Here is a 27,658-nt window from a genome sequence, read left to right as displayed (position 1 = left end):
ATATGCTGTACACATAACTCCCTACCAAGTTTTTCTGCCAAAGGCTTTGCAACATAATTATGCTGCCATGAGTATTTCAACAATACTGCCTTCAACGACACAATGTTTTCTATTGAATGTATCATTCTAAGATGAGGGAGTAATTTCTCCTGAGGCACTGCAAGAAGCCAAGATGTTCAAATGGATGGCTGAATTCAAACACATATATGTGGAAAGTGCTTTATACAGCACACCCTATCGAGTCATTGACATTTTCATACCTCATTACATTAACCCCAGAAAATATTTCAATATGACTTACAAAAAAAACAAGGAAAAGTAGAAATTACGCGGTGCGTAACATATGTCCCCGCCGGAAGTAGCATTTTGTAACAAAATGTGCAATATAGGTAAAAAATCAAGGTCAAAGGTCAAAGAAGTCAAAGGTCAAAATTCTGTGTAGAAGTTTTGAAGCCCTCACCTAGTGCCATCACATAAAGCAAATGGAATCGAAATTGGGTTAGAAATGGCGAAGGAGTAGCATTTTGTAGCCAATGTACAATATAGGTCAAAAATCAAGGTCAAAGGTCAAAGAAGACAAAGGTCAAAATTCTGTACAGAAGTTTTGAAGCCCTCACCTAGTGCTATCACATAAAGCAAACGGAATCGAAATCGGGTTAGAAATGGCGAAGGAGTAGCATTCTGTAGCAAAATGCACAATATAGGTCGAAAATCAAGGTCAAAGGTCAAAGAGGTCAAAGGTCAAAATTCTGTGTAGAAGTTTTGAAGCCCTCAACTAGTGCTATCATATAAAGCAAACGGAATCGAAATCGGGTTAAAAATGGCGAAGGAGTAGCATTTCGTAGCAAAATGTACAATATGGGTAAAAAATCAAGGTCAAAGGTCAAAGAAGTCAAAGGTCAAAATTCTGTGTAGAAGTTTTGAAGCCCTCACATAGTGCCATCACATAAAGCAAACGGAATCGAAATCGGGTTAGAAATGGCGAAGGAGTAGCATTTTGTAGCAAAATGTACAATATAGGTCAAAAAATCAAGGTCAAAGGTCAAAGAAGTCAAAGGTCAAAATTCTGTGTAGAAGTTTTGAAGCCCTCACCTAGTGCCATCACATAAAGCAAACGGAATCGAAATCGGGTTAGAAATGGCGAAGGAGTAGCATTTTGTAGCAAAATGTACAATATAGGTCAAAGGTCAAGGTCAAAGGTCACAACTGAAATTCTGTGTAGAAGTTTCAAAGCTCCCATGTAGTGCTATCATATAAAGCAAACAGAATCAAAATTGGCTCATAAATGACAGAGAAGTAGCAAATTGAAGATTTTGATCACACACGGACGCACACACGGACACACGGACGGACGGACGGACGGACACACGGACGGACACACGGACACACACACGTACGGAGCCCGTTTCATAGTCCCCTGCTCGAACTCGTTCGGCGGGGACAAAAAAAACCTCATTACATTAACCCCAGAAAATATTTCAATATGACTTACCAACAAAAAAAACAAACAAAACAAAAACAAGACACCATTGTTAATATCATAATCAAATTATTTTTATTACTATTCATGTGGGGGCTACAATACATACAGATAACCAGAAGTCAGGAAAATAATGCAGATTAGAAGTGTATTTCTTTTCCCTTTGATTTCTGATTCATATACATTGTACCAGCAAATCATATGAGCAAGGTCAGAGACTGAACTGATTTTTGAATGGGAAGATCCCAAGATCGAGTATGTCAGCCACGATTGTGATTCCTAGCTGAATGGCTGGATGTTGTTGTTGTTTGTTTTGTTTTTTAGAGCACAGTGACCTTTGACCTCATCCTTTGATCTTACATCCCAATCATTTTACACAAATCATTGTTCTTTCACTGCCACCCTTTTTATCAAGTTACACTACCACTGGACATTCATAGACAATTCCATTAGCACTGCAAAATGCAACTTTCAGCCAAAGTTCATTCATCTTTGACCTTTGACCTTTGACCAAGAGGAATTTCATCCAGAATTTAATCAGCGCAGCTAAACCTCACTTGGCAAACCCAGGCCTGGTACTACAGAAATCCATTGAGTGGTTTGCCTTAAATCGCAAGAATGAGCCATGGGATGGCTGAGCATTGGACGGATGGATTGACAATAAAAAATGCCTTTGGCACTCTTCAGTGTGCAGACTGGATAAAAACAGAACAAAAATTGTCCAACATTATTTCAGTCTGCAAAAGTACTTGGCTTCATGAAATAAATCTACATGAATATCTTCATTGAAGTCTGAAATTTGGGAGTTGGCTGAAATGTTATCTGTACAAATTGTATATTTCACCTGCCTTTGACAGAAACATTACCCACAAGTAGGAAAACTTTGCACAGATGCATCTTGAACCTGCATCTTTACACAACATTATGTGCATTGTAGTATCACAAGCTATCAGTCATTTCAGGTCATACCTCCAGTACCAGAACATAAAATACAAATCAGAACTACAGACACGTGTAAGACATATATCACAGATGGCAAGGTGTTGCAATTTGAGTGTCTTTCTTAAATAGCTGGATGTCTCAACTATGAAAGAGTGCCATCTACCATACAATGAGGCTAAACATAAAGTTACACTTACTTCTGCCTTATTTCTCCTGTAATATCTGCCTCTGGCAAATGACTACCCGTATTCACCGTGTCTTCACTAAGGACCACAATTCTGTTCCTGTTATCTTCCACTGACATGTGACTACTTGCAGTGTCTTCACTCCAGACAACATCTCCTATGTCATGATGTCAGCACACGTACGAGAAGAATATCAAAGTCTGCATAGATATTGCACACATTTTCTGATGCAGGCACACAAGTCAAACGAGGGCGCTGTTTGGAGGCTGCTATAGATTGCTCCGTTCCTCTCAAGACATAGTAGCAGCCTTCCTGTACCTCATGATTTCTGAGGCAGACCCCTGGATTCGACCAATCACAACGGAGCATGCCCCTAGCCAGACTGTGATACCCACAGATCCAGGGATGCCACAGGGAAAGGACAGTAGTCTACCAAGCGGCCAGCACCACTCCTCAGGTAGCAAGATGACTGGCTCATGTCGGTATGTCCACACCAACCACAAAATCCCCACAGTCTGCCAATGAAATTTAATCAAAGCAGTGCACAAAACGAGTTAAAAATTGCTGACACAATATAAGTTATATTCAAGAGATTCATGATTGTGAAAGTAATAAACTTACATTTCATTTGCCCTTAAAAAGATCCCGCAATAGCTGTATTTGAAAGTGTGAATAACACCATTGAATATGTAAATGATTTGTGAAAAATATTTCATTCTCAAGCATTTCTAAAAGTTTGTCATACAAGACTCAACAATCAACATGATCTCTAAATATCACACACTCTTGTAAATCGACACTACATTTCATGTATGCATCAAGACATCATTGATGAAATATACCCAATCTTGATAATCTGTAATATTTCATATTTTCAGTGCTTGTTTTTCACTTCATTCAACAGGTACAAAAAATATAGAACCTGAGGAGGATGTCTAGCTCTGGACTTTGGGGGGGTGGGGGGGGGGAGGGTGGGGGGAGTCCAGGGAGAAATACTCCCAGAATGCTGAAATTGTGACCATTTAAGCTTGTAACCTGTGGAACTCTACCAATCCCGCTTTGGAATTCATACAGCCTCAATACATTCAAGTCTGAACTGAAGACTTATCTTTTCCAGCAACTTTGTGAATGATGTGTGACACATTATGGGAGCTGGGCGCCTTTGAATGTTTCTGCAGATAAATGACACTATAAATGCTGCTTCATCTTCATCACCTTCATTGTAACCTGTAATGGTAAACTTAAATGAAACCATAACTCATGACTTTTAAACACTTTAAAATGAAATGGTTTCCCACGTTTTGTGTATTGTGAATGACAAACATTTTTTAATAGTAAATAGGTAGAGTAAAATTTGCGTTGTGATTGGTTGGATTGCATCATGTGATTGTGTAAAAACTTTGGTACAGTGAACGGCCGTACCACTATACCAAACGCTTACAGTGCACGTACGCTTTATGTATGCAGAGATTTGCAAAGGGAGGGACGTAGTAGGACAAGGCCAAGCATTTCAACGTATGCGCACATAAAGCACTGGACGCAGAATGTAGCAGTTTATATGCGAGTCTGCTCTGTAATGTGCAGTACGCACATGCGGCTGTACTAGCGTCGCGCGCTGTGTACGTAAACAAGGTTGCGGTTAAAGGGGAAGGCTAGTAACTGATCAGTGGGAATCAGTGGAAATGCTGGGAGATGATTGTTCCAATCCTTATGGGATTCATTCAAGAGTTCATTGTATATCTATTGTTGTGTGAAAATGATTTGCTTCAGAATGGTCTCATATTCAAGTAATGTGCAGTTTAATGCTTCCAGGTTAGCGTCCCTGGTCAGTGACGGAGCATTAATCTGCACATTACTTGAATATGAGACCGTTCTGAAGCAAATCATTTTCACACAACAATAGATATACAATGAACTCTTGAATGAATCCCACAAGGATTGGAACAATCATCTCCCAGCATTTCCACTGATTCCCACTGATCAGTTACTAGCCTTCCCCTTTAACTCTGTGTGCAAGAAATCAGTGCCGGTATCGTCATTAGGGCCTAGACCTACGGAAAATACATGTAGATCGAGGGACCTATTTACTAATAACAATTAGTGCATGTTCTATTGATGCACCAGTACTGAACTATAGAACTCCAAATACTAAATTATCCCTCGTGCAGCTCTATTCAACTCAGCCTGCGGCCTCGGTGAAACAACACAGCACTCAGAATAATTCAGTACAATTGTATTTGTCGTTCTCTAATCCAGTATGGTGCATCATAGAGCATGCACTATTTGTATAATAATGAGCAATTAAAGGAAATGAAGGTCTATATCAACCTATTGTTGTTATGGTTACAGATACTCTTGCGTGACTGAGCACTTTGACCATAATGAAGTCCAAGGTATTGTACAAGAAAATGTTGAACTCACATAAATTGCATTCAAAGCCAGTGATATTCCCCAGCTGATGGTGAACCTTGTAGCAACTTGGGAATTTTCTGGGTACAAAAGAACGAGAGAGGGAGAGAGGGAGAGAGATTAGTTCGCTAAAGGGTGCTCCCATTACAGCAAACAAGGTTATCATAAAATGTCATTACAACAAAGTAAATATTTATGTCCCAAATTATCATCATTACAATCAATGGTGTAAATTCCCTTTGGTTATAATGCAATTTCTATATTACATAAGAAAACTGCTTGTCCCAAGGACTTTGGTGTGACTGGAGTTGCTTGTTTTGTATCTTGGTGTCACATAACATTGTCTAAATTGGGGGAAAAAATGGATGAGCATCACTACATGTACCATGACACTGATTTCCTTGCATGGTGTTAAATGGTATTCTTCATTGACATTTGTCACACACACATCAATTCACATATCCCCCTCTCTGCTCTTTTAAGATGATCTTAAAATTTTTTACCAGTAACTGAAAATCGTCATTCAAATGGACACTGCATAAGAATCATGAAACTACACATACACATGTATGCAAGCACAAACATACAAACACACATGCGTACACAGACACACAATAAAACAACAAAAAAGGAGTAAAGGCTTCGACTTGCAAACAGTTGATGCATACAGTAAGAACGCAATAAGCCTGTCTTAAACTTGAGTTCATGTAAGTTTGTAAATGAAGTCATTTCGAAATCTTGTAAGTAAGTTAGTAACCAGCAAATTATCTGATGAACCAAATCAACATGTTGCTCAGAGATAGGGTGTAGTATGTGATACAGCTACAGTGTACTTGATCATGGTGCAGGGGAAAAGCACATTAGTATAGAAAATGGCTATGATTATAATTATGAATTTTACTATCTAAATTCATAGTATCACTATAATTAGTGTATCATTATCATATGCAGTAGTACAATGTAGTTGTACTATCATTATTACTAAACAGTGTTTGTATTATCATCTCCACAATGACTTTTACTATCAGGGAAGTTTTTGTAGAATTACATTGTACACTTGTTCTGTATGAAATATGTTAAATCATGAATTCATTTTACAAAAATATCAGTGAAGAGGAAACGTAAAGAGGAAATGATGCAAATAATTCACTCATTATTTGGATTCCAGTCTCTGGAAAAATAAAAGGGAAGTGCAGTGCATTCCCAAGGGTTACTCACTTAGTGATTTCAACTCCTCCTTTAGCTTGGTAATTTTCCGCTCCAACTTGGCATACTTGGCAAACTCATCCTTCATGCTGATACCAGACTGCTGGTCTTGAAGGAGCTGAAGAGCCTCTCTTTTCTCGATTTCAATCTTGGAAACAGTTTTCAGTTGTTGAGAGATCTGTTGGAATGAAGAATGGGTTTATTTAAATCTTAACTTCCTTGGGATCATACATGTAGTTGTACATAGTGAGTCACATACTGTACAAAGTTAAATATGTTACTAATCATCAGTCACATTTACAATGATGAATGATTATAGACAGATGTTTTTGACATTACCATAAGAATAATATTAGTTTCACATTGATCCACACTTGATCCACCACTTGCATAATTTAACCAATGAGCGTTGCACTTTTTTCTTTTTATTCTTGTGTATTCCAACTCTTTATAGTCAGGTGATCCCATCACTGCAAGCCCTTAAGGCTTTTATGGGACACCTTTTCTTTTCACTTTACTTCACCTCTCTTTTCTTGTTCTTTTTTCTAAAGACTCGACTTTTTGAAAGTTTGACTTGCTACCACTTTGTTGTGATGACCTATGTCATCCCTTTATTTGTAATATGTGTGACTTATGAATGTTTTATTTCATCTTTTATAACTGTATATATTGTATATGTTAAAAGAAATAAAGAAGATTCTGTGCTCTCAATCATCATCATCATCATCAATAGGCTGGACATGGATGGGTACACGACACAGGCAAACACTCTTCCTGAGGACCCTGCGTACATACAATACATAGAATTCTCTACCAACAGATATTGTACAAAGGCTCCATCAGCAGTAACTATACACAGCTCTGTCGCTGTACATTGTACACAAGTCTCATCCGCCACAGCGTTTTCATTGAATACTGACAAAAATGCAGTGGCTAACCTCAGAACAAGACTAAAAGATTTCTACTAGCACTTTATGTAGGTCTAAATAGGGCACTCTGTACTTCACTTCCTTTGTGACATCACAAAGAGGAATCATCTGCAAGAATCTTCTAAGTTCAAGATTGAAGGAGGCAGATAATGGAAAAGATGATCTGAGGAGAAGATTTTGTCGGTTGAGAATGAGAAGGGCGTTACACTTGTAAGTTGCCACAAAACCCGGGCCATAGTGTTCAAGACCACTTAACGCCCTTCTCATTCTCAACAGACGATTTATAGATGAAAGGCGATGAAAGATTATTGCACTACTGCAAGTATACAAATAATGTATCTTACTATTAAACACTTGCTGTAAGCGCAGGGGCGGATCCAGGGAGGACCGCAACCGGCGCACGCCCCCCCCCTTTATTTTTTGTTGAAACAAAAGAAATAAAAAGAAAAAAAATGGGGGGAGGGGTGCATGCGCCCCCTTTTAATTTTGTAAACGCGCCCCCTCTTTACGAAATTCCTGGATCCACCCCTGTGTAAGCGCACTTATGCAATGCATTTTTATAATGCTGCATGAATCTTTAGATTTTAATGGCTGTGTTCTATATTTTGCTCTTGGGTGAGCTAGCTCAGTACAATGTAGCTGCTGAGCTGAGATGAACCAGACTAGACTCTACACTCTAAAATCTAACGTTAGATCTAGATGTTAGAATAAGATCTATTGCCAGTAGAACTTGTAAGTTGTTGCTTGGTTTCATTGAAACTTAATAAGAGTAGAACCACTAGACATAGACCTCCCACAGCTGTATGGCTCACACTCTCGAGTCACAGTCACAGCACAGGGAGCATATAGAATTCGGCATATTAGCTATAAACAGTGACAAACTCAGACGGAGTACCGGGTAATGACCGAGGTCTTTGAAACTATAAACCAGCGACCTATGGCATGGCCATGGCTAACCCTGGCCCCGGCGGCGTGGTTTTTTTTTAGACGGCACAGATTGGGGAAACTAAAAATCTATCGGGGACCCTATCCCTAAACCTAACCCTAATCCTAATCCTAACCATCAAACCCTAACCCTAACCCTAATCCTAACCCCAACCCTAACCCTAACCCTAACCATAACCATAACCAAAAACCCTAACACAACGTTTTTCCCATAGGTTTAACACGCGCCATGCCCCAATCTGTGCCGTCTTAAAAAAAAAACGCGCCCCGGCGAGGGGCGGTACGGCGGGTTGGGTCGCTGGCCATGGCTACAATGCAGTGCACGCAGAGGTAGCATGTCAACTGACAAATATTACAGTATGTGGGACTGCACTATTCAGCTGCTACATCGAGTAGCCTAAGTGCTAGTCAATTATCACCACGAAAACGTTTGCAACATTAAAGAACCACGCTGCATACAAAACATGACACTTACCTTCTTTGATAGAATGGGAATGCAACGGCGATAAAAGTGAATTACAGCGACATAACAGAAAATCGCCAGAGCCAAGGGCGCTGCCATCTTGATGACGTCGCGTTGCGTCAAATTCGCTTGCGCCTCCTATACATCGCACACTCATCTAGCTGTATTGGTTAGGGGACAAGGGACCATCGCACAATAGGTGGAAGGGTTGGGGGGGGGGGGGGGGGCACTGACGGGGGAGAGGGGGCTTCATCAGAGAGAATGATGGTATGCTGTGTGTGTCTTCAATTGTACTGTAACCTTTGAATGGAAATGAATATTTGGGAGAGTTTTTCATGCAGCCGCTGATAAGATACAAAATCAAATAGGTTACCTACTAGTAGACCCGGCTATTTTCATTGACAAAGTAATGCTTCTATAAACTTACATTAATAATGATTTGAAATGGATTCTCAAAACAATATAACTGAACAAGGAAATCTATGGCATGCCATGATTACGAGTTGACCGCATCGTCACCGCAGCTCTAAGATCGTCTTAGATTCCTTGTGAAAAGCCCCCTTCCTGATCGGGTACAAAAATGACGTGGAATGTGTACAATCTCCGTCGAAAAGCAGGCCACATAACTGGATACTATGTATACAGGCCTGTTGCCAACTTGAAAGGGGAAAACACTCTAAAAGACACGATCCAGTTCGCAAATTATTTTTGTTAATGGTTTGTGTGTGTTTTTGTGCAGGGGCGGATCCAGGAATTCCATAAACGGAAGGCGCCTTTTCAAAATTAAGGGGTGAGGGGTGGGGGAGCGCACGCCCTCCTCCCCCATTTTGTTCTTCTTATTGCTTTTGTAAAAAAAAAATAATAATAAAAATAAAGAGGGGGTGCGATTCGCTACTGTTGTGTATTTTGAAGTTGAGTCATGTAGAAATATATCATAGGCTGATGTTGCTCTATTGTTCCTTCTATTAAGTTTGTATTTATTCTTATTTCTACTTTGTGATTGTTCACATGTTGTTTTTTTTTCATTCACTATTCATTCATCTATCTATCGATGCACACCTGTTGTCCACATTCTACGCCATTTGGGTCCACTTCTGCTATAAACTGAGCGCATGACCCTACATGTGAAGATTTATTGTTCTGTGCAATATTTATTTGACACTGGCTTAATTTACGCGATCTAGCATGTATACTCATGGATGCTAAGTACACTGGAGGAAAAGACATAAAATCTGAAATGTAGCAAAATATTTTGCAGAAAATATATAAAATGAAACATCATTGTCTATATTTACCTATGAGAGCTGAGTTCAGAGATTGCATAATACCATGCACGTTCTCATAATATGCATTAGGGTATGATTTTAGCTTTTTTTAAAGGTTGAATAAAATGAGATCAAAACTATGGTAAAACCGATATTCCTTTAGTAATGAGTGGCCGTATATACAGGACAACTACAGAGAACATGGAATGTAAACATTCTCCTTATAAGTTGATCTCGTCCTACTGTGCCAATGAATAAAAACTAGTGGATCTCGAAAATAATCTATAACTAAATTGTGCGTTGTTGGACCTGGCATGAGTGGTGATCGCACTACTAACAATGACTGACGACTAACCACTACTTATTTTGTCGTTCATTTTGATCGTTGTTTGAAACCTTTTCAAATTAACTGTCATTTGATTTTATTATTATCATTATTATGTATGGCGGTTGGTGACTTTAGATAGGATGTTTGTATACTTATTTATATTATTAGTAAAGGTTTTTTTTTTAGTGTTAAGATTTTATGTTTAGGTTTATATAAGAAAAAAAAAAGAATTTGAGATTTAGTCTATTGTTAGTATATGTAAGATTTGATGTTATATGATCTGGTATTGTTAATCAATTGTTGCTATTTTTACTGAGAAAGTTAAAGTGGATTTTTTTGAGAAGAAATTAAGAATGTGTAAAGTGAATTAATGGTAATGGAGTAAAAGAAAGGTATAATAAAGGTAGGAGGGGAAGGCAGAGAAAGAGAGAGAGAGAGAGAGAAGAGAGAGGGAGAGAGAGGGAGAGAGAGAAAGGTTAACGAGAACGATTTATATAAAACGTAAGGAAATGAAAATAATAGAATGAGATGAAGTTGTATTATTATGATAGAAATGTATGTTTTGAAATTGAATATATGTATTGCATATTTTAATTTGTTTGTGTATAAATGTATCTTTGGTCAATTTGTTGGTGAGTACGTAACTGTACTTGCTGAGTGTGTTTTATACTACTGTATGTAAGATGTATTGGCATGTTTTTCTGTATTGTCCTTTGTCTTCGCCTTGTGCCTCCTATTCAATCCAGGAGACAACCTAGGCCTTTCATGTTACATTGTTTATTGATATAATAAAGAATGTTGAACAACAACCACTATCATTATTATTTATTTCGCCAAACAATTGCGATATACATTGCAATACTATCTATAATCATCAAAATTTGAACACACGACATAACAAAAGCAAAATCGATGGCACATAATCATGAAATCCTTGGATTCTGAAGAATCTTTCCAAATCCTGCCCCCTATAAGTGAACTAACATAGCTATCTATGAAAAGCTCCCAACCCGACAAACATGACAAAATGTGCCTGAGATAACGTAAGAAGCTTTTTTTTTAAGTGGCTGTTGTAACTTTATGTACCATTAAGCATGCAGGAACGAATAAGGAGGGGCGGGAGCAAAAGATGGAGGAACAGTACAAAAGGGGAAGTAAAAAGCCCATGCGTATCAAATCAGTTACATAATGAAGTAGAGACTTGCCCATTAATTTGATAATTACCCTCAGTCATATACTATGATATCAATAACATGAGATTACAAGGACGGAGGTAGGAAGGAATAAGAACGTACGTATCCCTCGGATATCAAAGTAACACTTTCGTTCATCAATACATATCAAGGTATGTAGCTTATAGAACCACAAAAATCGCATTTTCTAAAATTATTTACAATGAACACTGTGGTGTAGAAGTTATTGAGTGTGAGTGTGTGTGTGTGTGTGTGTGTGTGTGTGTGTGTTTGGGTACGCGCGCATGTTCATGTTACACCCAGAATGGGTTGATTTAGGATTGATTTGAATGAAATCAATAAAATATCATTGAAAAAAAAAAGTGAGTGTGATGTGTGTTCTACTTTCTCCGTTGTTTACTTTTCGGGTAAAGAAATTGAATATTCCATTTAAAAAAAATGTACGAGCTTCCTCACCTGAAGAATGTGATATCTTAAGTTATAATAGTTTTCCATTTATTGAAACCGTCTTGGTCATGATCTTCTGTATTTCCGTGGAACATGTTATTGTCAACGTGAATCGACATTGAGCATTTTTGGGTTAATTCTAAAAGGTACCAAAAAACAAACAAACACGAAACACAGGGGAAAAGAAGTAAGTGATAAATACGTGTTTGAACTTATGCTCTGTAAGTGTTTAATACATTCCCTCAAAATCCAAAATGCTTTCATAAAGCAGAGCTATAGTATAATACATTGTACATATACACATACCTTACGGTTGTCTTCAATATGCAAGTTTTTCTTTTGTAACTTCGCCGTATCCACGGTAATGAGATCAACGCAAACGCCATCAACACAAGAGTACTTCAACACACAATGAAAGAAGTAGTATTTTAGTATCATACATCGCTCAAAATCATACTGTCATAGTGCTGAACAGCACTGGTCTTAAAACACAAAGCACAAGGAAGATTAAGTGCAAAGTCAAAGGTAGACTTCACTGGAACTGTAACATCGAAAATATTTAAAACTCGTTAATTTTGAACTTACCGTTTTAAGTGCCTCATTACGATGATTTAATAAAAATACTTTTGAAATGTATCCAATTCCTAGCTTTACATTTTGAAAAAACTCCATCATCATTGTTGTAATATAACAATGAACATTGATAATGCTGATATTAATTACAATAATGATAATAATGGTGATAGTAATAATAATGTTTACGCAAATAATAACAATAACAATAACGATTATGATTTACATTTCATAGCACAGCTATACTCTATACTGCACTACAATAGACAACTCCTCTCTGTTTGTTTGTTTGTTTGTTTGTTTGTTTGTCTGTTTGTTTGTTTCTAAGTTGTAAGTACCAAATCGTCGTCACCATATGAACCGAACATGCCCCAAATTCAAGCAGGAAAAATAAACTTTACCCTGAAATGATTTTGATATATAAAACTTTGAGCAAGAAGATGGGTGAGAAACAAAAAAGACTTTTATTTTTCATGAAATTCATGATTTAGCGCATTCCGTTTAGCTCAGTTTGTGCACATTGTTTATGAATATAATTATACGCGGATGCATGTTAGGACTGTGTACATTATGATACTGCGTACAAGTTAGAAAGCACAACAAAATAGATAGATATCTTTACATATAGGTGCGGTCATAAAGATTATTCATTTACAAATACATCATTTTACATGTCATACCAATTATCATCATCAGGTATGTCTGGAGTTCAGCCCTTAAATTTTCACAGGAAATTGATATCCTTATTTGAAATAGGTAAGCTGATGTATATAGCCCTACACAACATATTCTTTCTTGTTACAGATGAAACAAAATATGTTTCTTAGATGAAGCAGTAGTTTGATTATTGTTGATGTCAGAAGATTCAATGACGAGAAACTGAAGACACATGAAATATAACAAGACACAATATCACTCGTCCAAAGACAGACAGTTATATCTTAACCAGTTAACCTGTAACTTGCCTTCGAAAGATGATTTTGTGGGATTTTATTTGCATCCCGTATGTCTTAAATTGATAGAAATGACTATTGTATAAAAGGATATGATATATACGCTATATCCTTTAATGAGATGTGTGGGAACCAACCCTAAATTTACAAAGAATAATATCAAATCAACTGTGATGAGTATCTTTGGCAGTACAGTTATAGGCATTAATGATTATTTCGATCGCGAGTCCAGAACCGTTATTTGGATGTGTCAAGATCAATCTGAGTGTATGTACCTGGAGTGGATAGTGCAAGTTCATCCGAAATGGTAAAGACAGGATTGGTAAAGTCAGTTGAAGGTAACGCCCCATTCTTTTCTTTCGTGATTTCCTTTGTATCTTCGACATTATCACAGTCGTCTGCCGCGTATTTGGTCTCTTTGGTCTCCGAATCATCACTGGGCTGCTTCCTGGAAAATAAAAACGAACAAACAAGCACACAAACAAAGTGATCGATTTCTACAGACAGTTTTAACCTTAATTTGATTTCATAATAATCAAAAGTATTGTAGTGTGTCAGCAAAAAAGATATTACCAGCAGTGCAACAAAGACGGCAAGTTGTAGAAGCAACAGTAGTTGACAGCTGGTTATGGTAGTATGACAGTTTGATATTGTCAGCACCATTAGCAATGTAATTACGTCGCCGCTGAAGACGATATCAACGATAATGACAATGAAGATGATTAAAATAATGATGATTATAGTAAGAAGCCAGTTCGGGGTTCCAGTTTGAGCATGAGCACAAAAAGGTCATTTGTACCGAGAGACAGGTTGGTTTTTAATTTCACTGAGATAAGCATCTGTAATGCTATGATTATTCATGGAATGGTGCCTGCCAGTACAGCCACCTGACAGCAAGCCTGGTATTTGGCAATGTTAACAGAAAAAGTTTGTTAATGTATTCAAAACAGCACAATGAAATAGATGCTTCCCAAAGTGTTGATTGACGAACCATTCTGGTCACTTCATGATCTACACAGGTTCATTCTTTGTTAGAATACGAGTTCCATAAATTGCTGTGTTGGGCAAGCAACTGTATTATGTCCCTTTGAATTTAGTGAAGTGCCTAACCACCTGGGAAAAATGATAGGTCATTTGTACCCATGTGCACATGAGCTATCTCCGAACTGGCTTATAGTAGTGGTATAGTATAAGAAATGATAATGAAAATAATGATAACAATAAAAAGAATAATAACAACGATAACAAAATTAAGAAAATAATGATTATACTGATCAATAGTGATGGTAATGATAAAAAGTGAAAAGATATTCATGAGGATGAAAACACATGAAAAGTACTAAGAAAAAGATCATCAAAAAAAACATAAAAAAAACAAAACAACAACAACAACCACGAGAAATCCCCACTGGATTTTAATCTGTTACCTTCCGAAATTTTCGGCTTCTTCCATGGTGATTGGGAGCTGCCTTCCCCGGGTTTCTGGGTAGAAGAAGGAGAGGAGTCCCGCTGCGACGGACGAGGCTCCGTAGATAACGAGAGGCAGAGGCTGCCAAATCCTATCAAGAGTCAGGATGAGCGGGGCGATGATGCCTGCCACACGGGAAAACATCGAACAGGTGCCGATAGCCGCGCCCCTGTACAGACACAAGGAGATAGGATGATGTGAATATAAGAACAAAGACATATTGACAGTAACAGAGACAGCGAGAAACATACAGGTGATGGGGGGGGGGGGGGGAGGAGAGAAACATTTTTAACGACATACTAGTATACTTTCTAATCTGTCATTTTGGTCATCATTACAAATGGAATCATGATAATTAATTCATTCTTTCCATGAAGTGTTGAATAAAAAATTAAAATACAGCAAATAACTGTTCCCTGCTCTTTTTAACAATGTCGCTGTATTCAATCATGATGCCGTAGGATATCACTGCAGGAGTATAGTGGGCTGGCAATTAGGGGTAACAGAGGGCACCTTGGATAATTATGATGATAATAATTATGATAATAAGGTCTTATTTATCCAGGGTAGCCTCTTCAGTGTTGCCACTGCTCTACCAGAGGGCCCTGCCATTATTATAACCCTAGAGTTGCCAGGTACCCATTTATACACCTGGGTCGAGAGGGACATGGTGGGTAAAAACATCTTGTCCAAGGACGTAAGCACTGGACAGGATTCGAACTCGGGTCCTCCGATCGGGAGTCGGGAGTCTTATCCACTATGTCACATGATTAAGAGAAATATCAAGGTCCACGTGGCAGTGACCCCTCTCTCAAACTGGGATAATCTAAGGGGGAGGGGGAGGGGATTCACTGCGGCATGATTAATTTTACGACAAACATTTCATGAAGTGTTATAAAACATTATAGATAAATGCTAAAATAAGAAATTTATTGTACGCATTAGTCACTGTCAACTCATACAATACAAGACGTCATGTTTGCTTAACCATGTATTGGCTGCGTACACTAAGTTCTTCATGGATGTAACTACTCGGGTCATGCAAGATTACTTTTTAGATAGCCAACGTGTAGATGTCAGGAGGTGGGTCAAGGGGTATAAATAGAGGAATAGAACCGATATCAACGGCCTTTATCTTTCTTTGAGTGTAGTTCTGTGTCATGTGATAACACCAACCATTATGACAAAAACAACGACAACAACAACAACAAAAAGAAAATATCCTAACCTGACATCAGTAGGGAACAGCTCGGCTGTGAAGAGATACGTGGTACCGAAGGATGCTGCGATGCCGAATTTACCAATCATAGCCACGACTGTGAGAGCCACCCCAGGAGCTGTGGGTCGAGTAATAACGTGAGGAAAAAAGAAAATTAATGTACGTTCCATTTCACGGTGTCTCTTAAATACAAGAGGCTGCATTTCTTGGGACAAAACGAGTAATTTGTCTTTAACATTATAGCTTCTCTATAAAACACATACGTACACATTCCATAAATCAATGCAAATATTTCACCAAACATTCTCTTTAGAAACTTGAATGTCTTTGATGATTTATTTTAACTGGCGACATCTAATTAAAATGGATTGGCAAGGCCTGATTGAATTCAAATTTCAACTTTGCATTTTATTTGACCAAAGAGAAATAAAGAAAGAGGCAGAGACGGGGGGGGGGGGGGAACAGAAATATATAGAGAGAAAGAGAGTACAGAGAGACGGGGGGGGGGGGGTCTTCGACTCACGGATGAACGATGTGCATAGACAGGCAACCCCACCCGACAATAGGAAGCTGGCGAGGCTGTACTTCCGGCCAATGATATCGACGAGGAATGAGGCTAAGATGTAAGCTGGCATCTCTACTGCCCCAGACACTGCGAAGGCCACGTAGTCGTTGACACCGAGGTTGGACGTGTTCAACGACAACCCATGATACACCAAAGAATTCACCATCCTTGTGACGCATGAGTCACATTGAGAAGGTTGTCCATACAAAAGAAGTTATCAGAATCATTGCATTGCAGCTAGATGCGTCTTGATGTCCTTGGGTTAAACTAGACATCTTATTCGTTATTGATTTATACTATTTCTCGGTTCCTAAAGACAAGTTTGATAGGGCCTATAACATTTTCTGTATTCAGTGACTAAATCCACCTCTCATCCCTGTTACTGTGAACACGTTCGTCAGTTCGTTTCATGTCAGTCAGTGATTTGAATAGTGAGGTTAAAGATCTGTGCGGTGTGAGAGGAGTTATTATTATGGCATGTCTATATTTGAACTACTAGTATTTTAAGACACAGACTTAATACTTTACCTATATATTCCATTGTATTTACCGCCAAGTCAATGGAGTGACTTGTAATGGGAATATTGACAGAATGGATTGTGTAGGACATCCTATACAAATACGACAATGGGAAGATCAGATCATAATATTCATTGTACGAGTGTATCTTTAAATACTCTAAATAACATCGCAGGGATACATACCAGAGAAAAATCAGGTTGATGGTTCGAATCCTCATACGAGGAGTTCGAAAAAGGTCAAATCCAGTCTTTGGCCTTTCTTTGGGAGCGTCTTCCTATATAAGTAAGGAAATATTAGATAATAAGTCAGTTTTTTTTTAGCTTCATTGAATATTTGCAGTTATTGAGCGTAACAAGATTTTAACAGGTTGACTGAGGGAGTCTAAATATATCCGTAATAGGTCAAATCTTTATCATGGAGAGATGAATACATTCTCGACACAGAATGTTCTAGCAGATGTACATGTGAGATCGAAGAATCTTACCAACTTCTTGATGTCTTCTTCCGAAATAAACCTATCGGGTACGGGCTTCTTGTTAGCCCGGGCGATCTTGGCTAGTGTGACTTCCGCCTCATCATACTTCCGGACAGAGATCTGCCATCGGACAGACTCCGGTAGAAGGCTGTATTGGTCGACGAGAGAGTGGATATAGGGTAGAGAATGCCTGGCAGTATGGTATGTCAGATGAGTGAAATTTGGCAAAAGTATGAAAAAGAAAACAAACTTCATGGCCGCTTCTTCGGTTGTCATAGGATTATACCGGTATAGACAGACATATCAAGTTTATGAAACCATCCAAATTGCCATCGGAGCTGGTCTTCTTTCATCAATGATTGATATCTTCCTTCTATCTATCTATCTATCTATCTATCTATCTATCTATTTATCTATCTATCTATCTATCTATATATCTATCTATTTATTTATCTATCTATGTTTCTATCTATTTATCTATTTGTCGATCTATATATATATATGTATATATATATATATATATATATATATATATATATATCTTTATGTACAGATGTGCATATCTATATATTTCCCGTATGATAACTGCAATGACTGATATAATCATTGTGATTATTGTCGTTATCATCATTAATACGATCAATGTCGACAAGTACAAGGAAACATATAAATGATTATAGATTCTGAAAACGGAGATGAAAGAAGACTTACAAATGAGTTTAATTAAATCTACGCCATTAATGGAAACTTATTATCGATTTCATGCTCTGTGTTCTGTGGTTCTATTTCATGGTACTTCAAAAATCAATAGACAACATAATACATTATACATGTCGTACAATGCACAACATTAACAATATCTGCTTAGTGTGTTTTCTTGTGTTTTTATGCTTAGAAAAGGAGGAGGAGGGAGAGGAGGAGGGAGAGGAGGCGTGAAGCAGCAGTATAGGAGATGGTCTTACAACATGATGGCAATATAGACGACAGCCGCACTGGTGACTACGAGTTCCAATGTGATCCAGTAAGGAATGAAGTATGCAATGAGAGCCAGAGTCATGTAGCCGAGGGAGAAGGGTACGTTGAAGAGAAGCCCCACCAGACTCCTCTTAGACGGACCAACAAACTCAGTGCCTGCAGAGAACAGGAGAAACAAATCATTACCAAGCAACTCTCGACGAAACAAGTAAAAAAAAATGAAACAGCACCCCCCCCCCAAAAAAAAAAAAAAAACAAAACAAGGAAAATGAGGAGGTTATGAGATGTAATCCACATGAATCTTATGACTATCATGAAAACATTAAAATGCTTGAAGTGATAACTGTGATCACCACGCTAACAAATCTATCAGTCACCTCTACCTCACTCAGTGCAGGTGTCAACCAATCAGGCACATGCTCTTACTCGAAGCCATGTCAGTATATCAACTTTCTCTCTTACTTGTCTTGTTTGTGGCGTACTCATTTTAGTCATACACCATTCAGATAGGTTGTGCTCAGTTTCTAATCCATATTTACCCATCGATAGTGACATTACTCACAAACATGTGGAAATCAGATTCTCTACCTGCGAACACACCAAACACACACACCGAACATTCACCGTGTCAGTTGGCATATACAGGGTTCTTGACGGGGTCACACCCATAACCTTTACTATGACGTATATGATTGTGACCATGCTAAAGTGTGGAGGGAGTTGTGATGACCATACATCTATAAAGACTCGAGATTAAATGAGGCAAATTCGTCGAAGAATGATGATAAGTTTTTTTATTCCTTTTTTTTCCATTTCTACTATCGTATTGATTATAGTTTTGTTAACATCATCGACATCTTCGTTGTATCATATTCATGTATTAGTGTCGATATATCGCCGTAATATTTTTTTTTAAATCTCAATTGATATTACAGTACTCTCCGCATAATCGGGTAGGCTCGGGCAGAGTGTTTCTTACCCGATTAAGCGGAGTACCCGATTAACAGAAGAACACGTCTCATTCACATTTGACACACACAATGTGTATGTATATGCATTGTATACTGCACCGAACACCTACACTGTATGCTTAACACGCGTGCTTGCACGGCACATTATACATACCTTACACTTGCTCATTCAGGAGCATTAATTAAAGTTTACACTCTTTTTATGGACAGATATGTCTTCATAAAACTGTGGTTTGACTAAGACTCCTTGCTAACGTGGAAAATTTGACATTCATGATTTCTTAAAGTGCTATAGCTGTGATAAAATGTGGGTAGAAAGTAGATTAGAAGAAAATTATTTACCCATTTATGCGGAGAGGCAACCCAATTATCAGGTAATTTTAATGTGAATTGGAACTGATTTTGACATTTCTACCCAATTAAACGGAGTACCCGTATAAGCGATACCCGATTACGCGGAGAGTACTGTATAAGGCTTATCAGTATTTTATTGATTGCACAATCGTGTTCAAAAATATATTTCATTGCGTTCATTGTTTTAATTTGTTATTTGGGAGGGGGAATGGCTTTTGATTGTGATGATTCGTTGGTGCGAAGATGCTTCATTTCTCACTCACCGATGATAAATGTGATGATAAAAGTAGAGATGGAGGCAACGCCCTGGAAGAATCGAATGACGGTGAAGACCCACCAGCTGGGTGAGAAGGCTATGGCCACTCCAGTGATCAGACGAATTATGTGACATAGCATCAAAGCTTTCCAACGACCGAACCTATACGACATTATGGTACAAATAGGACTCATCAGTGAGGACATTAGTAGAAATTATACCCATCACACAAGGTAACTTTGGAACAGCCTAACACATCCGTGGCGATATCCGTTGGTGTTTGGACCATTTCGAAGATGAGAGTGTCAGTTATTATATTAATGCCCAAAAAACAAGAGTACACGTCATGAGTTCCACACCCGCGAATCATACAGCAGACGAATCATATAGCCCATGAGTCATATTACAGCCCACGAGTTATACAGCCCACGAGGCATACAGCCCATGAGTTCTACAATAAGCAAATAGGGTCCATGAGTCCGACACTATATCCAAACAAAGCCCCCGAGACCCTATAAGTATGTAATGTCAGCTCGTGGGTCGTTTTTACTCAGTGTAGAACTCGTGGGCCTTTTTTTGCTTAATGTCGACTTTGTGGGCCTTATTTGCCTAGAGTAGAGCTCATGAGTTTTATGACCCATGGGCTGTATGACTCGTGGGTGTCGGTCTCATGGGATGACCCCTAATGGTGTGTACTATTTGTTTGATAAGAATGGTGAAACAGATCCTTGTCGTTTGATAAACCAATGTCCCTATGTTACTAGATCGACATCTAACTTAGATCTAACGTTAGATCCGAAAGTTCAGTCAGGCGATTCTTTTCATCAAAGGGGAGGGAGTGGGTGTATATTGTGTATTGATCCTTGACCCCTACCCAACTGGCCAGCAGGTCCTACACCACCCACCCCCTCCCGAAAATCCGCTGTCCCTGCATTATAGTTCACATGTGACAAGTCACAACCAAAATTACGTAACAGGCAAAATAAACGCCTCGTAACGTGTAAGCTCTCAACTAACAGTTTGATTAGGATTAATTGCTTTTGTATTTTATAAGACATCACAATACAAGATGAATACAGTCTATATGACTAATATCCATTGCCCTATCTAAGCTCTCTGTGATGCAGACGGCAATATCTATAATGATATGCTTGACATTTATTTTCCTTGCAGACGATTTCACGACAGAGGGATTAGTTGTATCAATTTAATTTTGATTGTTAGTTGCATGATTTCTTTACCTCGACCATTATTGGCTCGCTGTAGCGGAGGGTTCATTGCATTTAAACGTGTGGCTATTTTCATTCTGTTAAATGTCACGGCTTGTTGATTACGAACTGGAAATGATGATTTTGCGGTAAACAGAAGGGAGATAATATATACATTATGTATAGAAAAGTTCGATCTATGTGTTATACTTACAGATCTCCTAAAGTGCCAAATATGATTGATCCAGCCAGATAACCGCCATAAAACACTGATTGGGATACGTCTGTCAAGTCCTCCGAACCACACACCAGGTCAAACTAAGATACACAAAAGAAATTGACTCACTGTTATTGCCTTCACCAGTTCTTCACATTTTTCGAGAGGTTTGTCGACCATACAAGTAACGACAGCAGTATACGAAAAGTAAGAAGAATGATGACAGTCTTGACAGTGAAAACAATGATTATAATGACCACGATCAATACTGATAATGATGATTATAACGCAAACACTCATGTCACTATCATCAGTAACGTTGTTACGATACGGGAGATGATCACTATTCCGAAACCCACAAATGTCCTATACTGAGAGTTCGTTAATCGGAAAATGAAACAAGGTTCGTTATTCCGAAGGTTTGTTTATCCAAAAAAGAAATAGGATTCGTTATTCCGAACGTTCGTTAATCCAAAAATGATATAAGGTTTATTATTCCGAAAATCGAAAGAAAATTTATGTGGCCTTTCCTTCTTCATTTGAGTGACCTCTTATAATGATCGTTTCTACGACATGCATGGCTCAGTCAGATGATGTGGAAGAGGGGAAGGGAGCCACAATAGGTGATGAGAGGGGGAAATGCTTCTTATTCTTCAATAACAATTACAAATTAATAGGTGTGTGTCCGCGCGTCGTCATTGTGTAATGTCTCTTATGTACTTATAACAACAACACTGTATTTTGTCACTACGTGGGGTATATTTCATTTTCGGATTAAAGAACTGTATTTTATTTTCGGATTACTAAAGACCCTTTGGAATAGCAAACCTTATTTCATTTTCGGACGAACGAACTTTCGGAAATGCAAACCCTATTTCGTTTTTGCCTCAATGAACCTTATTTCATTTTCGGATTGACGAACCTTATTAATTCTTTTTCGGAATTACGAAGCTTCGGAGTAACGAACCGTCGGAATAACGAACCTCATTTCATTTTCGGACTAACGAACTTTCGTAATAACGAACCTTACCTCCTATTAGGAATTATGAACCTTCGAAGTAACGAACCATCGGAGTAACGAACCTTAACACTTCATTTTCGGATTAACGAACCTTCAGAACAACAAACCTTAAGTTCAAGTTCAAGTTCATATTTATTCGTTTTTTTCCACAATATATAACACAAACATAAATCTCACTTTCTTAAGTGACAAAATCAATGCATACAATTGTACAGAGAAAACAACAATAATAGCAAAAAAAAACTAACAATAGCGATACATTGCAATAGTTGCTAAGATAACGAAAGTGAAATAGTTTTCAATATATGCACTGTGTATAAAAAAAACCAACTTATTTCGCTTTCGGACTAACAAACTTCGGAAGAGCTAACTCTATCCATTCTATGCTTGAGTAATTCTCCTTTCATGACAAATTGATGATTTCGATGCTACTACTCACAGCCGAGGGAGAGTGAACAATAAATAGCGACAGAATCCAGAGACACATTGTGAATATCAATCAGTAAAGAAGGGGGTTTGAGGGGACGTTGATGATTAGATAGTGTTAGAAATAATGAAGCAACAAAAATATTTCGTTTTTTTCGAAAAGTTTACAGAAAAAGAAACAATACGGTTTTACAGGCCTATTTCAGGTTAAACCGCTCATATTTTCATTCTTAATCACAATTTTGACTATGATTTGTTATGAGAATACCTCCGAGACAATGGATGATTTATACTGTGATGTATCATAGACCCATCCATCCTGACATGGTATGTAAGGAGGGGAATTATAGTTGGTTGGATCGATGTCTGGAGTGAAGGGAACACCAGACACATTGAACATCTGACACTGTTCGTAAACGAGCTGACCATCTGCGCTGTAGTTTGCCGGGATGCTAGCCACCTTCATCTGCTCCTTACACGTCTCTGCGTCCAAATCGTACGCACTGCAGTCAAAGTCTTCCCATGAAGCTACCTGTACATAGACGAGATGGTCGATAATAAAATATACATTTTCTGCTTCTTGTTAATGTCTATATGACATAAACAATGATTGCGAGTTTTACAAAATAGTAACAGAACCATTGAATAACGTATTTGAACAATCATTAGGGCAAAATAGTAACACAATGACTATCTCGCGTAGAACAAAATATCTATATATCACAGTTGCTTAGATGATTTGATTGTCCTATGCTTAAGCATTTTACTGGTTGAATCAAATTTGTAGCGTTAAATATGTAACACACTTAAATATTTCTCTTTACGAAATGATGGCTATCAATTCATGACACTACCTCTATTTTGATTTTCAAAGCGACCGATGTTGTGAAAGCTGTTTTAAAGGGGACCGCCGGGCTATAATGAAGACCTTTGTTTATCTGCTTTTGTTTAGAATAAACAAACAAACAAAAAAAAAACATATCAATGTAATACCTATACAGCATAGGTATGATTTTGGGGAAGAAAATCCAAGTAACGTATAGAAAATTAAGTAACAGCCGCATGAACGCATGTTTACGGCATGTATTGTCCTGGTTCAGTATTCAATAAACTCTGAACAAAGTATACGTTAGAATGCATTCTTAGCCCCTATTTTTGGACTAGTAACGAGATCGTCTAAGAATTTTGTCCCAAATTTTGTTGAATTAAGCATGCTTAAGCGGTTTATTGAATACTACCCCTGGGGCCCATTGCATAAAACTCCAACCGGATTTTTTTCCGGTTGAAATCACAAAATTCCGGTTGGAAGCTCCCAACCAGAGTTTTTATGCAACGGATTTTACATTCTTACGTTAGCAACCTTAAAAAATTCAGGTTGGGCAAATCCCAACCTGAATTTTTTAAGGTTGCTAAAAAAGTTTTATGCAACGGGACCCAGGTGTGGTGTATACAGTAAATTACTACTAAGTATTTAAAGCAAATCCAATAGGCATACAGTCGTGCAGTATTGAGTGATCAATGTATACGAAAAGCCTAGCTTTTTAGTGAAGCAATCTTTATTCATACCTACTTTATTTTCATCCTCCGAAGAATGCCTATAGATGTTCTTAGTTATACTACTACCTATGCTACTTATACCATCTGATTATACACTATAATCACTTTGTATATACTACATGATTCACTTTTCGTTTTGTATTTCTTTTTTTCCTCGATTGAAATTAATCAAACTATGTGATTGTGTTATGCATGCTTTATACGATATATCATACTGTGTTTTACTCCTTGCTGGACGGAAAAAAAAAATAAAACAGAACTGAGTTGGACTGAACTGAACTATTATCACGCACGCACGCGCGGTGGTTGCGACTATATACTCAGGGGTTAAGGCGTTTTCGTATCGCTCTGTTTCATCGATTGGATCGAGTTAGGTATCGTTATCTTGGTATATCAGAGACTGTCTAGCCGGGAAAGTGTGTATAAATAACGTCGTCCTTTTGTGGAGTCGGCACGAATGTTTGAGGTGAACATAGTTGAGATATTTGTTTATGAGGGGTTTATCTGTCATAAAGCGAAGCAAACAAAGTCCTTGTCCGGCAGTGCCCTTTAAATATACAAGCCTATACTTGAAACTATAAAACATACATGTCATGAGAAATTACACTTAGAATACTTCTATATGTCTGAATCACTGACATGAACTGCGCCTCTTTCCTGGCATTACTTTCATTTCGTCACCAAAGTGCGTTATGGATCAAACCTGTTCTTATTCATTGAAAATCAACAGATGTGAAGCTAACAGGGGAAAATGGTATAGTAAGGAAGTTTTGAAGTCCGCAGAGTATCATTACTCGTGTAGACAATTTTCCTTATTATCCTTTTTATGAAAGATAAGCTACAAACGCATTGCATCTTTAAAGAATATGTGGAATGATGACATATCAACATGAACAATTGATGTGAAATTTAAGCTCATTAGTAATAATCATCACGATCATTTCCTTTGAGAGTACCAACTGACTTGAATTGATGGAAAACGCCGGTCTCTTAAAAAGAATAATAACACAGCTTATGACTGCTTACAAATCGTATACAAATTATACTTATCTCAGTATTTAATAAATCGGTCGTAAAAAGGTAATGGTGATATAGCGAAACTCACGTGATGAGAAAGACAAATGGCTGATAGCCTCTCAGAAAATATAAACAAAGTTTCGCTCATCTTGAACTTCAAACAAAACGCCCTGTTATTTACAAGGCCGTAAATGACAAAGAAAACGGTTTATTACCACTCACGTCATGCAGTATTTAGTTCCCATTAATCAATCAGCTCCTTGGCAAAGACCTAAAATCGATCCCTTTATTTACCAGCAAGACAACCCTCCTTTTATTCATGGGATATTTTAATGTATATTTGATAACTAAAAGATTATAGATTACCAAATTTTGAGTATGGGTTTTCGCGATTCACAATAAGATCTATCGGCCCTCATATGTGGAATAGTCTTCCAGATGATGTTAATAATAATGTCTTCATTAAACGCTATGTTCAAGAGAAAACATGAAGAACATAATATAGTAAAATCATATATGTGCAATAATGCCTTCCTGCAATTGACCAATTGTTGATGCTAGTATGTATATCAATAGTTTGTGTTTTGTTTTGTTTTGTTATGTTATGTATTGTTTTGACTTAGTGTTAGTTATAATTTTTACATTTTTCTATTGTTCATTCCTTTTTTCAGAGTTGTACAAGTTGTGGAAATGGAAAATGAAATGAAATGACAATGAAATGAAAGATATATTGCTTTCTCACGCTAAGAAAAGACTGCTACAACGATTGAACTATCGATTATATCGATTTACTTGTTTTTGTACTGCTGGAATGTAGTAACGTTTTGTTAAAAGCCACTGTTTATCATTGGAAGCAGTGATTAAAAAATATTCGACTTATTACATTTATTTTGATGCATATGCCTAGTCCAGTTGTATAAAAAATATCCCATACCTTGTAAGAATTTCGCAATAAAGCCCCCAAAATTAAAAGGAGATATCATTTTTTTTTCAATAAGCCGAACTGTAGAAGGTTTATTCTAGAAGCGATTTTGATAAAAATTGTTTTTCACATTTGTTTTATATTCAACAAAACTTAACACTAATCATACTGATTAACTTAACTTTGATTGTTCTGATTATCTTCTTTTTTTTTTTTACATTGGTTGTTTCTGTCCCGAACTCGTATTTAGAACCATTTTGAAGCACTAAAGCAGTTTTTTTTCTGCAATCTGCAAATGGTAAATAGTGGCTTTAAACATGTCTAAAGCGACAGCTCTTGATTCATAAAAGCAGAACTTGAGATACTGCTACATTAGCAAGGAGTCATTTCAGGGAAGCAGTATAAGGGACTCGGTTTATACGTACTTTACACCAGTGGTCCATTGAAGCTGCGAGGAAGACCGTAATCATCGACATCCAAGAGTTAGTGAAGACCATAGTGCATACGAGGGCGAATACGCGCTTCTGGTACGGCCCGAATTCACCGACATCTTTCAGGATATCATCCAAGTTAATCATGGTTGACTCCGATGTCGAGTAGAGTCTATCCAATCCAAGAGTAACAAGGCTCGATGTCCCGTCGCAGAGTAGTGCTTCTCACCGAATGATGGGGAGATGAAAAGTCTACTTGACAAGAAACCGCACCAATTTCGCATACAATTTTGATCCGCTAGATTTTTTTTCTTCTTCGTTTTTTGTTTAACTCAGAATCAGGGGTGTAACTTCAAAAAACAGACGATATAAATAGGTGAGATATCAGAGAAGATGCATGACAACAATTTGTTGTACGCACCAGAGTAACAAAACCTCATGTAATGAATAAGAAAATTGTCAACCTGCCGGTATCGGACGAGGAGAAATTTGTACCATCCGCCGTCTTTTGGCGGAGTCGTGCAATATTGCAAAGTGGTTTTGAACGACTGCAGCACTCGGAGATTTTGTGCCACCTATCTCTTTTGTTTGCATCAAACTCTTGATGTATTCTTACCTTGCCCGCAAGATTTATTGCTTTCGCCTAATCTTACCATCGAGCGCTATTCAATGTTTTTTTTCATCTTCGATAGAGTTGTGTGTGTGTGTGTGTGTGTGCGTGTGTGTGCGTGTGTGT

General features: G+C 37.8%; 2 protein-coding genes across 2 annotated transcripts; both read right to left on the bottom strand.

The window, feature by feature from the left end:
- Positions 1-2,565: 2,565 nt before the first annotated feature.
- LOC139710732 (guided entry of tail-anchored proteins factor 1-like) lies at positions 2,566-8,667 on the bottom strand. Its single transcript, XM_071622649.1, has 4 exons — positions 8,572-8,667; positions 6,235-6,400; positions 5,029-5,096; positions 2,566-3,122 (listed from the first exon to the last, which is right to left on the bottom strand). Exons 1-4 carry the CDS (start codon positions 8,656-8,658, stop codon positions 2,898-2,900), a joined length of 546 nt encoding a protein of 181 aa, XP_071478750.1. The 5' UTR covers positions 8,659-8,667; the 3' UTR covers positions 2,566-2,897.
- A 6,074-nt stretch (positions 8,668-14,741) lies between these two features.
- LOC139710706 (organic cation transporter protein-like) lies at positions 14,742-27,069 on the bottom strand. The gene is made up of 10 exons (XM_071622625.1): positions 26,913-27,069; positions 23,264-23,523; positions 21,546-21,649; positions 20,131-20,285; positions 18,530-18,698; positions 17,577-17,715; positions 17,275-17,366; positions 16,529-16,737; positions 16,015-16,123; positions 14,742-14,955 (listed from the first exon to the last, which is right to left on the bottom strand). The coding sequence occupies exons 1-10, from the start codon at positions 27,067-27,069 to the stop codon at positions 14,742-14,744; spliced, it is 1,608 nt and encodes a 535-aa protein (XP_071478726.1).
- Positions 27,070-27,658: the final 589 nt, after the last annotated feature.

This window comes from Diadema antillarum, unplaced genomic scaffold (assembly GCF_040938485.1).
Source record: "Diadema antillarum isolate AM-2024a unplaced genomic scaffold, OU_Dant_1.0 seq00001558_RagTag, whole genome shotgun sequence".
Lineage (NCBI taxonomy): Eukaryota > Metazoa > Echinodermata > Echinoidea > Diadematoida > Diadematidae > Diadema > Diadema antillarum.
Note: the sequence above shows the minus strand (reverse complement) of the source record. Positions and strands in the feature narration are given on the sequence as shown.